At 39.9% G+C, this 16261-nt stretch overlaps 1 protein-coding gene across 2 annotated transcripts in view; it reads left to right on the top strand.

Moving 5' to 3' along the window:
* The window catches only part of A1CF (APOBEC1 complementation factor), a 54788-nt gene that overhangs the window by 25731 nt on the left and 12796 nt on the right, over positions 1–16261 (top strand). For both annotated transcript variants that reach the window (XM_005904630.3, XM_005904629.3), the window contains exons 5-6: positions 4374–4538; positions 11007–11104. In XM_005904630.3, the coding sequence (XP_005904692.1) occupies positions 4374–4538; positions 11007–11104 (263 nt within the window). The remainder of the gene's footprint in view (positions 1–4373; positions 4539–11006; positions 11105–16261) is intronic.

Raw genomic sequence — 16261 nt, 5'->3', positions numbered from 1 at the left:
GACAACGCCTTGCTCATTTTGTGTCCTTTATTCCCAATGCTGTATCTCCTACTAGAATGAGTTACCCTTTCCCCTCTCCTGACTCACTGATTCTAAGGCCCAGCTTAGCCATCATTTTGTGAAGAAACCAGCCTTACACTGTTTCAGCCCACACTAATTATTTTCCTCTTTTATTACCTGTACAGATATATACAAACATTTGGGAGGGGTAGCGGGAGAATGACAGTGAAAGATAATCCAAAATAGGAGAAAGGGTTTTCAGAAGTCAACCAGTGTTCCTGGGGAATTAAAACTTCCCATCAGCTTCCTTTCTTCAAAGAAAACAGCACACTGAGTCACAGAAAAAGCCTCTGTCTTTGCCTGAGTTGAGCCGACTTGTTGGGTCAGGGCTGAGCACTCAGGCTGCAAGAATTCTCTATGTTAAGCTTCCACCCAAGATCCTGACTCTTCCCCATGATTCTCTGGCCAGGATGCAGCAACACAGAGGCAGCCCCACTCTCTCCAGGTGCTCCTCATTTCCTCATTATCTGAGGCTTCCCTTTCCTTGCCTGACCCTTTAATTGGCCTCAGCTATTGGAGTTTCAGTCAGATTGGATTTAAATCAGAGTGCCTCAGCAGCAGACTAACAAGATGCAGCAAATAAGCCAGTCAGAGCAAACTGTTTTATTTCTACAAAAGCCTGAGAGTAAAATCTATTACCCATTTGGACCTCACCAGTTAAATGACAAAACAGGATTTCAGTAATGGGCAATCCTCAGGAGAGCCTGGTTTGAAAGGATAAGGAGATCTTTCAGAAACATAAGCAAGGACCACAAGAAGCGTTTCCTTCTTAATTGATCCAGACTTGAGACAGAGAGAAAACTGTGGTCTAAAGTGGTGTATTGACTCTCCCTCTCCCCCACCTACCTTATCAACAGTAGCAACTCTCTCCTGACACTGCATCTTTGCTGAGGCATATATGGAGTAAAGAAGATGCATTGAGCAGAGTTTATCAAAGCATTCTGAGGATGCTCTGAAAAAGACTTCCAAGACTGCTTTTTCCATTTTAGTCTCCATCAGAGTCACTCGGAGGCTTATTAAAGGGCAGTGCTGGAGGCCCCACCACCAGAGCTCCTGATTCAGTAGGTCTGATGTGGTTTGTTTTGTTGTTTTTTAGTTGCTAAGTTGTGTCAGACTCTCTGTGACCCCAGGTTTGGTGTGGGGTCTGATCGTTTGCATTTATAACAGGTTGCCAGAATGCAACTGCCCCTGAGACCTCAAGCTTGAGATTTGGTCATTTAAATCAAAGATTGTCCATGGTGGGCTACAAATGTGAATCACCTAAGAAGGCGTTAAGATTTATGTGTTTTATTGATGGCTGTGCTGGGTTTTCACTGCTGCATGAGGGCCTTCTCCAGTTGTGGCGAGCGGAGTCTACTCTCTAATTGTGATGCCCAGGTTTCTCACTGCGGTAGTTTCTCTTATTGCAGGGGATGGGTTCCAGGCATGTAGGCTTCGGTAGTTGCAGAACACAGGCTTCTGAGTGCTGGGTCAGTCAGTAGCTGTGGCACACAGGGTTAGTCGTTCTGTGGCATGCGGGAATCTTCCTGGACCAGGGATCAAACCCGTGTCCCTGCTTTGGCTGGTGAATTCTTTACCGCTGAGTTACCAGGGAAATCCCTTGAGGAGGTTTTTAAACAATGTCAGTATCCAAATCAATCGCTAATCAGAGATTCTCTGGAAGCAGAGAGTAGCCTTGAGGCACTGATATTTTTAAGTTTTCAAGGTAATTCTACTGTGGCACCAAATTCTGTGATCCACTGCTATATCCATCAACTAATGATATTAGCCATTTAATTGCATGGGAGATATGGGAAAACCTGGGGAATGACTCAGGATAGAAACATTTATTAAGCGTCTACAATGTACACTGTTTTCTTCTAAAGGACAAGGGAGATTCTAAAAAAAAAAATCATTTATAATTTGACACTATTTACATTAGACTCAAAGAACGCATATTCTTTATAAACTATACATCTCCAAAATCCACCAAAAAGTATCAAGAGGAAAGTACATTATTGAATTATCATTTAAAAGTGAAAATTCTCCCTTCCATGCATCATCTTCTTTGTCTTCACAACAACCTTAATGAATAGGTATTTTTATTATCCCAATTTTACAGATGAGGAAGGTGAAGCTAGAAGGGTTGTTTCCTAGCCAAGATCACTGATCTGATTATGGAACCTTTCTGACTTCAAAGTTCATATTCGGAAATCACTTTCCAATACTGATTTTCACAGGGATGTTAATGGAAATCGCTGTTTCCTGCATCCCCTCTCACTTCTATCCATTTTAACCTTTTCCACATCTTCAGGCTTGTGAATGACTTAATGTGGTTTCAGTCTTGGTAGGCAAAAGTCAATGAGCTAGAATAGTGTTCTCAATTTTGGATGAATTAACTGAGATGCTTTTCAAAATCCTGAAGACTAGGCCACTTAGATCAGAATTTGGAAGAATGATCCTGGGATCAGAGATGAGGCAATTCCCAGGGGAAAATCAAAAGCCTCTGTTGTAGCATTTTGGGATTTCCTTAGTGTTAACACTCCCACTGCGGCTCATTTCAAGCTACCAAGGTGACATCAGTTGACTCAAAAAATTCTGAAAATTGAAGAGTCTATCCCTTCAGGTAGAAAGGAGCTGAGTCCAGCAGATTCAATAGAACCCATGTTTTTTTAAGCTCTTCTACTGTGGGGTCAAGACTAAGAACCACTGAGCTACAGAAAACAGAGTCACTTGGGAACCTTAGGGATCTTGGGGTAAGACCTTTAGCAAAGTCTATGTAAAGCATAGAAAAGGAAGGGAATGGTATAAAAAGGGAGGGAGGTACAGAAGGGGATTGGAAGGGAGGGGGGAAAGAGAGTGATGGACGAAACTATCCTCTAGGATGCAAGGAAGGACGGGAAGAGTAGGAAACAGCCTCCCCAGGACTGGCTGACTCATTGGGCTGCCTCTATCTTTTGTTTGGGTTTTAGAATGTCAATGCCACAGATGCTTTCACTGACTGCTTTTTAAAGGATAAAAAGATACATTTTCATTGACAATAACTGCCTTAAACATGTAATACTTAAACAACTAAACTCTTACCAGTACTGAGGATTTCTGATTTTATTTTCTCACACTTTTTATTGCTTCCAGGATTAACTTGTTCCAAAACTAATAAAAAATAAACATATTTCCAATCAAACTTAGAAACTGAGTTGATCCTCACTCTCCTCTTATCACTTCACTGTATAGGGTACAAGATTGAGTAATAAAAAGCAAAAGGGAGCATGGAGAAGTACAGTGGATCTGGGCAACCTATCCTCTCAAAAGTTCATTTCCTTTTCTGTAAAACTGAGAAAGTCATACCCCTCCCCACAGAGTTACTGTGAGACGTCACTTTGAGACAGAATATGGGAAACATATAGTAGAGTTCAACACACTCAATTGATTACAATTATAGAAATACAAAAATCTATGTAGGATAACAGCTACCTTTTTAAGAGGAGTTCAGTTTCCCATCATAGACTCTACCGTTGCTCTTTATCCTAATTTGGAAACATAATAACTTTTTCTATGTTCTGGCAAAGAACTAGGAGAGAATCCTGTTGATCAGAGCTCTGAGTGTAAGGGACAGAGAATGTACCTGAGCCCTACACGCCTTTCACATGCGCCATTTTTTTGGACAGTTCTGTGGTGGTACTTGATCACAAAGACTCTAGTGACCTTTCTAATGCTTCATGAAGCCAGACTCTATGTCTGAGCCCCAAATTCATTCTTTCCCTTTCTCCCCTTTTTGCCGTCTTCGGTGACTACCTCCACCCTGTGAGAACTGTTCTAAGATCCGAACACGGCACCTGCTGCCTCCTTTCTGTGCCACTTCACATCGTGTTCTAGTTCCCTTTATAGCCAACCACTACAATAAGCCACTTGTCATTCAGAACTCATTTCTGTGTGTGTGCTCAGTTGCTAAGTTGTGTCCGACTCTTTGTGACCCTCTGGACTGTAACCTGCCAGGCTCCCCTGACCCTGGGATTTTTTCAGGCAAGAATATGGGAGTGGCTTGCCACTTCCTCCTCCAGGGTATCTTCTTGACCCAGGGACTGAACCCACATCTCATGTCTCCTGCATTGGTAGGCGGGTTTCTTTACCACTAGCGCCACCTGGGAAGCCCGGAACTCGCTTCTAGCTAGCTCTTATTTGAAATACCTTTAAAGATCAACCATCACCTCTTTTAATATTAGTGTTCTTGCTCAATCAACATCTCAAGGTTCAATTTAAAAGGCCATTTTAGTATGAACTGCGGTGATGTCCTAATTTCTATGTAATTAATCATATCTGATCTTTCTCAACAGGAAGAATTCAGTTATGGGGACATCCTATTGCAGTAGACTGGGCAGAACCAGAAGTAGAAGTTGATGAAGACACAATGTCCTCAGTGAAAATCCTGTACGTTAGAAACCTAATGCTGTCTACCTCAGAAGAGGTGATTGAGAAAGAATTCAATAATATTAAACCAGGTAGGACATGCCAGACAAGATCACTTTTTCAAAATATTTTTTTAAATTTTATTTTATTTTTAAACTTTACAATATTGTATTACTTTTGCCAAATATCGAAATGAATCCGCCACAGGTATACCTGTGTTCCCCATCCTGATCCCTCCTCCCTCCACATATCCTCCCTCTGGGTCGTCCCCGTGCACCAGCCCCAAGCATCCAGTATCGTGCATTGAACCTGGACTGGCGACTCGTTTCATACATGATATTATACATGTTTCAATGCCATTCTCCCAAATATCCCCACCCTCTCCCTCTCCCACAGAGTCCATAAGACTGATCTATACATCAGTGTCTCTTTTGCTGTCTCGTACACAGGGTTATTGTTACCATCTTTCTAAATTCCATATATATGCGTTAGTATACTGTATTGGTGTTTTTCTGCTGATGGACAGGGAGGCCTGGCGTGCTGCGATTCATGGGGTCGCAAAGAGTCAGACACGACTGAGCAACTGATCTGATCTGATCTGATGCTTGAGCTGACTTCCCTTAACTTTAAATAAGATGGCTTTCACTTATCATTCTCATAATCACATACAGAATGTTCAAACTATATTTCTACCTTTGGATTAGAAAATGTGGACGTAAGGTTCTATAACATTTATCAATATTATAATTTTACATGTTGCTGTGTGATTACTTAATACATATTTCCTTCACCAAACTATAAGTTCCATGAGCTCTTTTTTTGTTGTCTCCTCAGCTCCTATTTCTGTGCCTGGGACTTAGTTGATGTTCAATAAATTTTTACTGTGGTAATGAATGCATGGCCGTAACTAAAGATCTGATGCAGGTTTCTAAACCTCAATATCTGTGACATTTTTGGCCAATAATTCTTGGCTGTGGGGGTCTGTCTGTGCATTCCAGAATGTAATGTTTTGTAATTTTCATAACCAAAAATGTCTCTAGAATTTTTTTGTGCCTGGGAGAGCAAATTGCCCCCAGTTGAGAACCACTGGTCTAATGGAATATGATTATGACTTTAGATACATAAGAAAGGAAGTAACAGTTTGCTCTAGAAAACTGATTTGAGGGAATAGAAAAGCAAAAGGATGGTGGAGGAGAATTTATTACTCTTCATTTTGTCAATATTTTTCATTGTCAGTTTTAAGCCATGAGATTGACTCCCTATTTCTTTTTCCTCATATAGGAACTGCAACACTGAGACAGGTAAAGCATTTTAAGAAACTATGTCCAAACAAGTATTTCTCAAAGCCAGTTCTGCAGAACACTCATTCTATAAACTATCAATACATGTTACTCTTAAAAGGGATCCATGGTCAAATAAGTTTGTTAACACCAAATTCAGTGAAATTAAAAATTTGTTTGTCTGTGGGACTTATCATAGTTCTTAACCTTCTAATTTGCTTTGAAAGTCTCCAAAAGAGGAGCTGTAGAATGACTCACTTCCCAATTTGAGGGCCACGGATCCCATTTTTTTGGTAGACCATCTTGTGGGATTTGCATGCCTCAGAGCATGTTAGTCTAAGTTTATCACTATGGTGACATCTTTCCATAAATGAGAATTTCCTAGGTTGTTGATAAGCATGGGCCATGATACCATCACCTTAAAACTGCCTGAGAATATTCACATCACATAGTGATGTTGCCTGTTTTCAACTCTGACTGCTCTGTCAAGTGGAATAGCATAAATTGATGATTTATTCTAAAGGTAATTAGTAAGGCTCTCTTTTCTCCCTTTTTAGAGATTCACCAGAGACTTGTCTTTTTCCGCACTTCAGGAACTCTGCCTTCCTTGCTACTTGAGTATAATGGCATATCCAACAACTCTGTGACGGAGGCTACCTTACTACTTCCATTAATTTCCAGGACCCAGAGCAGATAAGGTGCTTGTCCAGGGTCATACAACCAGAAAGTGGCAGGGTCTGGACTTAAATCCAGGTCTGGTTAAGAGCTTGTTCCTAACAACTCAAGGACCCCCATGACCTACACATATTCCATTCACCCACTCATTCACTCACCTGTCATTTCTTCAGTAGCTCCTAGGTGCCAGGCACGGTGGGAAGAACTAACAGGTAGGATGTGTGTGTGTGGAAGGAGTTTAACAGCGATGGCAACCTAACTCCTGGGGTTAGGTTGTTTAGGAGAAGTGACACGAAATTGGAGATCTGGAAGTCGATGCAACTGTGAGCATAGAAACTGATACATGCATGTATAAACATCGTTTCACCATGACTTAGCACTGACTTTCTTCCTTCCCATAGTGAATAATATTTTGTGTAATTAAAACATTACTCTTTGGGATGGAGTGGAGGCAGAAAGGCTGGAATGAGAAACTACTAAAAGGCTGCTTCCTTTCATAGTCACTGGCTATCAGCTTTCTGGTCTATATGTTGAAGAGAGACAAGTGTCTAGGCCCTTTTAATTATAGTGAAAATAATAAATACCAGGTCTGTTTCTCTCTCTGAGGCTGGTGGCACAACTCTTAGGACTCCATAATGATATGTGTCTGCTGCTTCCTGGCACTCTGCAAAAAAAAAAAAAAAAAAACGAATTGCAGAGGGTTGTTGACTAGCAGACATCTGCTGTATTGGGGAAAAAAAGAGCTAACCAGTTTCTTTTACAGTAGAAATGATGTTTATACTTACCTAGAAAAACTTGAGAAACAAAAAAATAACTTTTAAAAAATTCTATTGAAAGTTGGATCCCTCAAAGGACCCTGAATATTCTTGCAAATAATTATCAATATATTATTTTAACCCTTATTAAACTGAAAATATTATATTGCTATTCAGAGAAATAATGATAATTAAAACAAAAACTAGAGCCAGAAAATGTATGTTCTTCCTCAGTGTAGCCTAAGAGTATCTGCTGAAATTCCAATTATAATCATTTCATAAAATCTGATTTTCTTAAAACAGTTTACCTTCAGAATCACTTGAAGGGCTTGTTAAAAGATTACTGGCCCCGCCCACCTGAATTTCATATTCAGTAGCATCACTGCCTCAGTGGATATAAACCTGAGCAAACTCCAGGAGACAGTGAAGGCCAGGGAAGCCTGGCATGCTGCAGTCCACGGGGTTGCAAAGAGTAGGACATAACTGAGCGACTGAACAACAATAGGTCTGGGATGGGTCCCAAGCATTTGCATTTCCATTAAGTTCTGGGGAAGGTGATACTGCTGGTCTGAGGACCATACTTTGGGAAATATGACCTTCTGAAAGTCTCACCTTGGGACTGCAGATGTGTTTGTTTGTCTTCAGGTAATTCAACTGCTGCTGACAAACTGATAATGAACAGAGTCGTTGTTTTCCAATTCCCTGTATTAGAGTCTTATGGATGACCACTGATATTTTATTGCCTCACCCTCTGCAAAATGATGATTGATCAATAAACAAGAAGAAACATATTAAAATAAGCCATATGGTAAACACCATTGTAGAGAAAACCAGCTTTGATGATTTAAAAAATTCTCACTTTCTAATCTGTCTGCATTTTTAATGAGGTTACACTTTCACATACCATGATTTCTAAAAGCATGTGTGGCTAAGCATTATTGTTCAAAAAACACAAGCTGATTTCAATATCTGCAAGTAGAATTTGAGTACACCAAAATCTATTATCATCTGAAATGCCACCTAACTAATGTGAATGATAACAGAATATGAATTGACTAAAATATTTGCTCATTCCAGGAATATTCATTGAATAGCTGCATTCCATGGGGTTGCTAACAGTCGGGCACGACTGAGCAACTTCCCTTTCACTTTTCATTTTCATGCATTGGAGAAGGAAATGGCAACCCACTCCAGTGTTCTTACCTGGAGAATCCCAGGGACAGGGGAGCCTGGTGGGCTGCCGTCTATGGGGTCACGCAGAGTCGGACACTACTGAAGCGACTCAGCAGCAGCAGCAGCAGCCCCTGTGCACAAAATACTATGCAGGAACTGCTGCTAAGTCACGTCAGTCATGTCCGACTCTGTGTGACCCCATAGACAGCAGCCCACCAGGCTTTCCCATCCCTGGGATTCTCCAGGCTAGAACACTGGAGTGGGTTGCCATTTCCTTCTCCAATGCGTGAAAGTGAAGTCACTCAGTCGTGTTCAACTCAGCAATCCCACGGACTGCAGCCTACCAGGCTCCTCCATCCATGGAAGTTTCCAGGCAAGAGTACTGGAGTGGGTCGCCAGTGCCTTCTCCAAATGCAGGAACTAGATAAGGACAATACCAAGATGCCTCTGGGAGCCAATAGACTAGCTGGAGGATGGCACTGCAGAGTGAATGGGGCAAAGACCGGGAAGGTAGAGATCCTCACTAGCCCATCTTTTACCTGTTAATATCCAAGAAAAGCATGAGGTTAAGTCACAATAATTACTCCAACCTGAAACTGAAGGAATAAAGAGACCACGTTTGCAATGCAGTTAATTACATGTCTGCATGGTTCATGGTCTCAAATACCTTTATTTTCTCAACTTAGCCATATAACTTTGTTCTGTACAACCACTGTAATAAGAAGTAAAGAATCAAATACTGAGGGGGAAAAAGAAGCATCACAATGTTTTAAAATTATTTGTACATTAGCACCCTATCATTATTCCAAAGGAAGACAGGTTATAGCCATTGAAACATGTAGCAGAGTAGAAACTCAAATTGTCTTCATGACTTTGAATCTAAGAGGGTAGATAATTGAACTTTGACAGTGAGAGGGAAAAAGGAGAAGACATATCCTTTTCTGATCCTCCCTGGCATAGGGTCCCATCCTCGGTTGCCCGTGGAAACTAAGGATGGAAGAAAACCTGAGTGCTCAAAATATACCCAAGTGACTAACTGAAAAAGGATAATTTGCATGGTAAACTAACAAATTAATATTAAACAAGTTTCTATCTTTAGGCAAAAGTTCTATTTTTAAAATTGAGTAAGCAAGGACATTTTAATAATAAAATGTAAAATCTAAAGTTCAACCATCTTGGTAGAACTTTATTTTTACACATGTCCATCAACATGTACAGCAGTCCCTCTACATAATAATAGGTTAGGTTGATTTGTTATTTTTTTATTACACAAAGAATATATATCATATTGCAAATATTTGTAAAAACACCAAAGAATGAAAATTAAAATTTGAAAGTCCCCTTTATCCTCCCCAACTTTTTTCCCCATTCCTGTTGTTGTTCAGTCACTAAGTTGTGTCTGATTCTTTGCAATCCCATGGACTGCTGCACTCCAGGCCTTTCTGTCCCTCACTATCTCCTGGAGTTTGTCCAAGTTCATGTCCATTGAATTGGTGATGCTTTCCAACCATTTCATTCTCTGCTGCCCTCTTCTCCTTTTGCCTTCAATCTCTCCCAGCATCAGGATCTTCTCCTGAGCTAACACCTATTAACAATTCAATCTTGATCGTTTCAGTTCTCTTTTTGTGTGTATGTTCATATTTATGTGCAACATATATGTGGGTTGGGATTTTATAAATATAAATGCTATAATATTACACTTACTATATTGTAACTTTTTAGATTTAACAACAGGTTCTGAAGGTTTCCATGTAAGTATACACGAGCCTATTTGTTCTCTTTAAAGACTTCTTAGTATTATTTAATACAAATGTACCAGATTTAATCACTCTCATGAAAATGGACATTAAGTTGTTTTATTTTGCTATTTCATCTGACTAGTGTTATTAATATTCTTACGCATGATTCTTTTGCACATGTGTGAATACTTCTATTAAAGAGATTCCTCTAGTAGGATTAGTGGATATGTACATTGTTTCCAACCTTTGATATTTTAAACCAGCATGGTAAGAAACTATCTTGGTTCTCAGATGTACTTTCAGAATTTTTGTTTGTTTGTTTTGATCAAATGAGATAAGCAGATGAGAGATCTGAGTTCTAGTTCCTAGCAATGTGAGTTCATAAATTTCACTTACTTTGTCAGAGATTTAGATTCAGAATCTTTAAGTTGAAAACAAATAAAGGTAAGACGAATTAAAAATTAAATTATTGCTAAGTCTCTTCTAACTCTAAAATTTTATTGTACAAATCAAAGGAGTCAAGATGTCTTTCTGAGGAAAGAACCATAAAATTTAAAAAGGTAATTACCTAAATATATAAGATGACCAATAATTGAGTTCAACTCAACAAATATTTTACCATGTATAAATTACTATCCTTTATATAATATACTGAAAAAGATACCCTTCTATCCTCAAAGATCTAGGAAATGGAAAAACAAATCCATAAATAAATATATACATAATAAGGCAGAACATAAGTGTTATTAAAAAATTACAAACAAAATCTTTTGCTGAATATGCAGAATTTTAAACCTGAACACAGGAAATATTCTCAATGGGCTCTTTAAATACTGAATCTCCAAAAAAAAAAGATTCTTGCAAGCTGAATGTTTAAGTGTATCATGTTCAGCACTGTCTCAGGTTTGCTAAGAGAGCTACCTTCACTCTGCTTCCAGGTGCTGTGGAAAGGGTGAAGAAAATCCGAGACTATGCGTTTGTGCACTTCACTAACCGAGAAGATGCAGTGGAGGCTATGAAAGCTTTAAATGGGAAGGTAATGAAGCACAAAGAAAAACTATGTACCGATTCCACCGAAGTGTGTTGTGGAGGTTTCATTCAGGAGAACAGACCTACAAGTCCATCCCGCTCAGGCTTCCTCCATCTCTGACACGGCTGCCTTAATCCATCTAAGATGAACAAAAGGGTGATGGAAAATTCAATGAGAGGGAGCTTATATGTCCAATTCTATCTCTAATTTTGGCTGATCTGGACAAGTCACTGGCCCTCAATTTTTTTAGAAAGAGAGAGTTGGAATGGAGTATCCCAAGGTGATTTTCCCAGTTTCAGTTTTCTCTCATTATTTCAAAGAAATTATAACCTTTGTAGTATAGTATTTTGGAGACTGATGATCTGACAAGATGTCAAGGTTATCATTCTGCACTTATAGTTTGATATTCCAAGTCTGGAAAGCTTGGAATCTCTTCACCTTGCCAAGAGTAAGCTCTGGGGAAAACAACTAGTAATATTATATTCTAACTTATGATTTATATATAGAAACCAGTATAACATTAACTTATTAATCCCATAATATTGAAAATCTTCTGTAAACCATTTATCATGCTAAATATTGTTTGGAATACTTAAAGGATCAAACCAAAGATGCTTATCAAAGGGCTAAAAGTCAATTGAGGATTAAGATAAGTACTCAAATACCTTTGCAAAGTCCAGTCAGATAAATTGTGTTTAAAGAAAAAATGCTTAAGTGGTGACAATGTTCAAAGAGGAGTGGGTTATAAAGAATCAGAAAATCTTCATAGATGTGAAAAGATAATATTTAAAAAAAGCCATGACACTTGGGAAGAATTCCAAAAGGAAAAAATAACAAAACATGGCAAAGGAGAGGTAATCTCAGACAGAGGCATAGAATTTGTAAAGAGCAAAGTATAATTGGAGAACAGTAAAGATGGATTGCCTTGCTATGAATAGAATGATCACAGGGCTGTTTCACCTGCCAGGCCTTACATTGGTAAATCCTAATAGGAGACAGTTGGCAAAGGGACTAACTATAAGGATATGAGCCTGGGGCAGGAGAATTAAGAGAGACTGTGCAGGAGCCTGGGGCTCGTGCACTCCTGGAGCCAAGGAGACAAAGGACTAGAGAAGTAACAGGAAACCTAAAGGAGAGAGGATTGTAAAGAGCAGATCTTATTGAGAAAAGTAATGAACTTTGGCCAGTGGACATATTTAGGCCAAGGTCACCTCATAGAGAAGGAGCCAAGAGAAGAAATAGCTCACACTTGCTGCTCTCTCTCCCACCAACCTCTGGCCAGGCCTCCCCGTTGACCAAATTCAATCATAATCTGCAAGGCCCAGGAGCCCTGAAGGGGAGCCGTGCAGAACTCCCTGTGGGGGCTTGGAGGTTGGCAGCCAATGGGGAGTGGATCTACAGGGCAAATAGAGGGTCTCCGCACAAGGCCTTCAGACATAGTGGGGCCTGGGCTTCTGAGCTATTCCTGGTCTACAGAACTGTGTGAATCCTGCTGTGGGGGGAGGGTGGTGTGGGGGCTGCATAGTAGGGGAGACTGCTGCTGCTGCTGCTAAGTCGCTTCAGTCGTGTCCGACTCTGTGCGACCCCATAGACGGCAGCCCACCAGGATCCCCTGTCCCTGGGATTCTCCAGGCAGGAACACTGGAGTGGGTTGCCATTTCCTTCTCCAATGCATGAAAGTGAAAAGTGAAAGTGAAGTCGCTCAGTCGTGTCCGACTCTTTGCAACCCCATGGACTGCAGCCCACCAGGCTCCTCTGTCCATGGGACTCTCTTGCCATTGCCTTCTCCAATAGGGGAAACTACTGACTCCAAAACACAAAAAGAAAACTTGAAAGCAAAATATTAATGCATATTTAAATATATGTCTAGGAAGCAAAATATTATTTCTTCTTCATTGATAATTACATTTAGTGTCATAATAATATTTCTTTGAAAAAATGTGATAGATTAGTTTCTCACTTTGAAAACATTTCTGAGGATACATGATGCTTGCAAAGAAGGGACCATGGTAAATTAAATGCTAAATAATTGCATTGGAATCATCATAGTGGAAAAGTATTCAAACTGTTTCCAATTTTTGCAGCTGGCATATTTATGGTGGTTTAGTCACTAAATTGTGTCTGACTCTTGCTACCCCATGGACTGTAGCCTGCCAGGCTTCTCTGTCCATAGGGCTTTCCAGGCAAGAATACTGGAGTGGGTTGACATTTCCTTCTCTAGGGGATCTTCTTGATCCAGGATCGAACCTGGGTCTCCTGCACTGCAGGCAGATTCTTTACCGACTGAGCTATCAGGGAAACCTATGGCTGGATATTTTTATAACAATGTATACATGTATTATATAGTTAAATTCACATTCAATGTTATTATTAAATATATATATTAAATATTATAATAATACTTAACTGTAATGTGATATGGGAAAAGCAAAAGTAAGTTTGCCTAGAACTATGAAAGTTTTTAAGTATCCATATGGATATTTATATTTAATCTATTAGACAAGGTGAGGCTTTGAAGTTTTTTGTTCAGTGAAGTAATGATCCCATTAACAATTTAGGGAAATCAACCTGTTAAGAATTGAAGTTTCATAGAATAGGGAGAGAGATGTAATTGGAACTAGTTAAATAACTATTAAAGTCACTCAAATGGGAAGAAATAAGGGCTTGAATGAGGGTGAGAATGGAATGTAGGAGAAAGCTCTACACAGAACTATGCAGGGTGAATTCAAAGGATCCAGGAACTGATTGGATAGAGCGGTGGGAAAGAAGGATGAGTCATTTTAGGTTTTCAATACAGAGAACCAGGATAATGATGTTAGGGAAGTCAGGCAGGGAAACCTATTTGGACAGAAAGGTGATGAACTGAGCTTTGCACGTGATGATTCATTTATTCTACAAATACCTGTGAATGTCTACAATGAGGAAGAAATCTCGCTGGGCTTGGGGCTATACAGGTTAATATGGTATTGTTCTAGACCTTGAAACACCTAAATAAAATAAGTAAAATACAATACTTGGTTTAGAACACTGTAAAGGAGCAGAGGCATGCAGGACAAAGTCTACTACAGTAAGAAATCTGACTTTTCAGTAAAGAATCATGTCACTAAAAACATCTCTTGATATAGAAGTGCCTGTAAGTACAGACCTATTTAGGTATCTTATCTTTCTTAAGACAGGAACAAAGACAAAGAATTACATTCAAGGTATTTCTTTAATACTCCAAGTCTGTTTCTTCTAATTACATCAACATCAATATAATATGGTAGAATATGAGCTGAATTCTCTGTGTGTGTGTGTTTGACCTAAGATATTTGATACTGATTCCTGCTACTAAAAAGTAGGGTCTGATCAGATCAGTCACTTAGTCGTGTCCGACTCTTACAACCCCCTGAATCATAGCACGCCAGGCCTCCCTGTGCATCACCAACTCCCGAAGTTCACTGAAACTCATGTCCATCGAATCAGTGATGCCATCCACCCATCTCATCCTCTGTCGTCCCCTTCTCCTCTTGCCCCCAATCCCTCCAAGCATCAGAGTCTTTTCCAATGAGTCAACTCTTCACATGAGGTGGCCAAAGTACTGGAGTTTCAGCTTTAGCATCATTCCTTCCAAAGAAATCCCAGGGCTGATCTCCTTCACAATGGACTGGTTGGATCTCCTTGCAGTCCAAGGGACTCTCAAGAGTCTTCTCCAACACCACAGTTCAAAAGCATCAATTCCTTGGTGCTCAGCCTTCTTCACAGTCCAACTCTCACATCCATACATGACCACTGGAAAAACCATAGCCTTGACTAGACGAACCTTTGTTGGCAAAGTAATGTCTCTGCTTTTGAATATGCTATCTAGGTTGGTCATAACTTTCCTTCCAAGGAGTAAGCGTCTTTTAATTTCATGGCTGCAGTCACCATCTGCAGTGATTTTGGAGCCCAGAAAAATAAAGTCTGACACTGTTTCCACTGTTTCCCCATCTATTTCCCATGAAGTGATGGGACGGGATGCCATGTTCTTCGTTTTCTGAATGTTGAACTTTAATCCAACTTTTTCACTCTCCACTTTCACTTTCACAGTCTTTTTAGTTCCTCTTCACTTTCTGCCATAAGAGCGGTGTCATCTGCATATCTGAGGTTATTGATATTTCTCCCGGCAATCTTGATTCCAGCTTGTGTTTCTTCCAATCCAGCATTTCTCATGATGTGCTCTGCATATAAGTTAAATAAACAGGGTGACAATATGCAGCCTTGACGTACTCCTTTTCCTATTTGGAACCAGTCTGTTGTTCCATGTCCAGTTCTAACTGTTGCTTCCTGACCTGCATACAAATTTCTCAGGAGGCAGATCAGGTGTTCTGGTATTCCCATCTCTTTCAGAATTTTTCACAGTTTATTGTGATCCACACAGTCAAAGGCTTTGGCATAGTCAATAAAGCAGAAATAGATGAAATAGATGTTTTTCTGGAACTCTCTTGCTTTTTCCATGATCCAGTGGATGTTGGCAATTTGATCTCTGGTTCCTCTGCCTTTTCTAAAACCAGCTTGAACATCAGGAAGTTCACAGTTCACATATTGCTGAAGCCTGGCTTGGAGTATTTTGAGCATTACTTTATTAGCGTGTGAGATGAGTGCAATTGTGCGGTAGTTTGAGCATTCTTTGGCATTGCCTTTCTTTGGGATTGGAATGAAAACTAACCTTTTCCAGTCCTGTGGCCACTGCTGAGTTTTCCAAATTTGCTGGCATATTGAGTGCAGCACTTTCACAGCATCATCTTTCAGGATTTGGAATAGCTCAACTGGAATTCCATCACCTCCACTAGCTTTGTTCGTAGTGATGCTTTCTAAGGCCCACTTGACTTCACATTCCAGGATGTCTGGCTCTAGCTCAGTGATCACACCATTGTGATTATCTGGGTCGTGAAGATCTTTTTTGTATAGTTCTTCTGCGTATTCTTGCCATCTCTTCTTAATATCTTCTGCTGCTGTTAGGTCCATACTATTTCTGTCCTTTATCGAGCCCATCTTTGCATGAAATGTTCCTTTGGTATCCCTAGTTTTCTTAAAGAGATATCTAGTCTTTCCCATTCTGTTGTTTTCCTCTATTTCTTTGCATTGATCCCTGAAGAAGGCTTTCTTATCTCTTCTTTGGAACTATTATTTGCTATTCTTGGA

The sequence above is a fragment of the Bos mutus genome, chromosome 26, assembly GCF_027580195.1.
Source record: "Bos mutus isolate GX-2022 chromosome 26, NWIPB_WYAK_1.1, whole genome shotgun sequence".
NCBI lineage: Eukaryota > Metazoa > Chordata > Mammalia > Artiodactyla > Bovidae > Bos > Bos mutus.
Note: the sequence above shows the minus strand (reverse complement) of the source record. Positions and strands in the feature narration are given on the sequence as shown.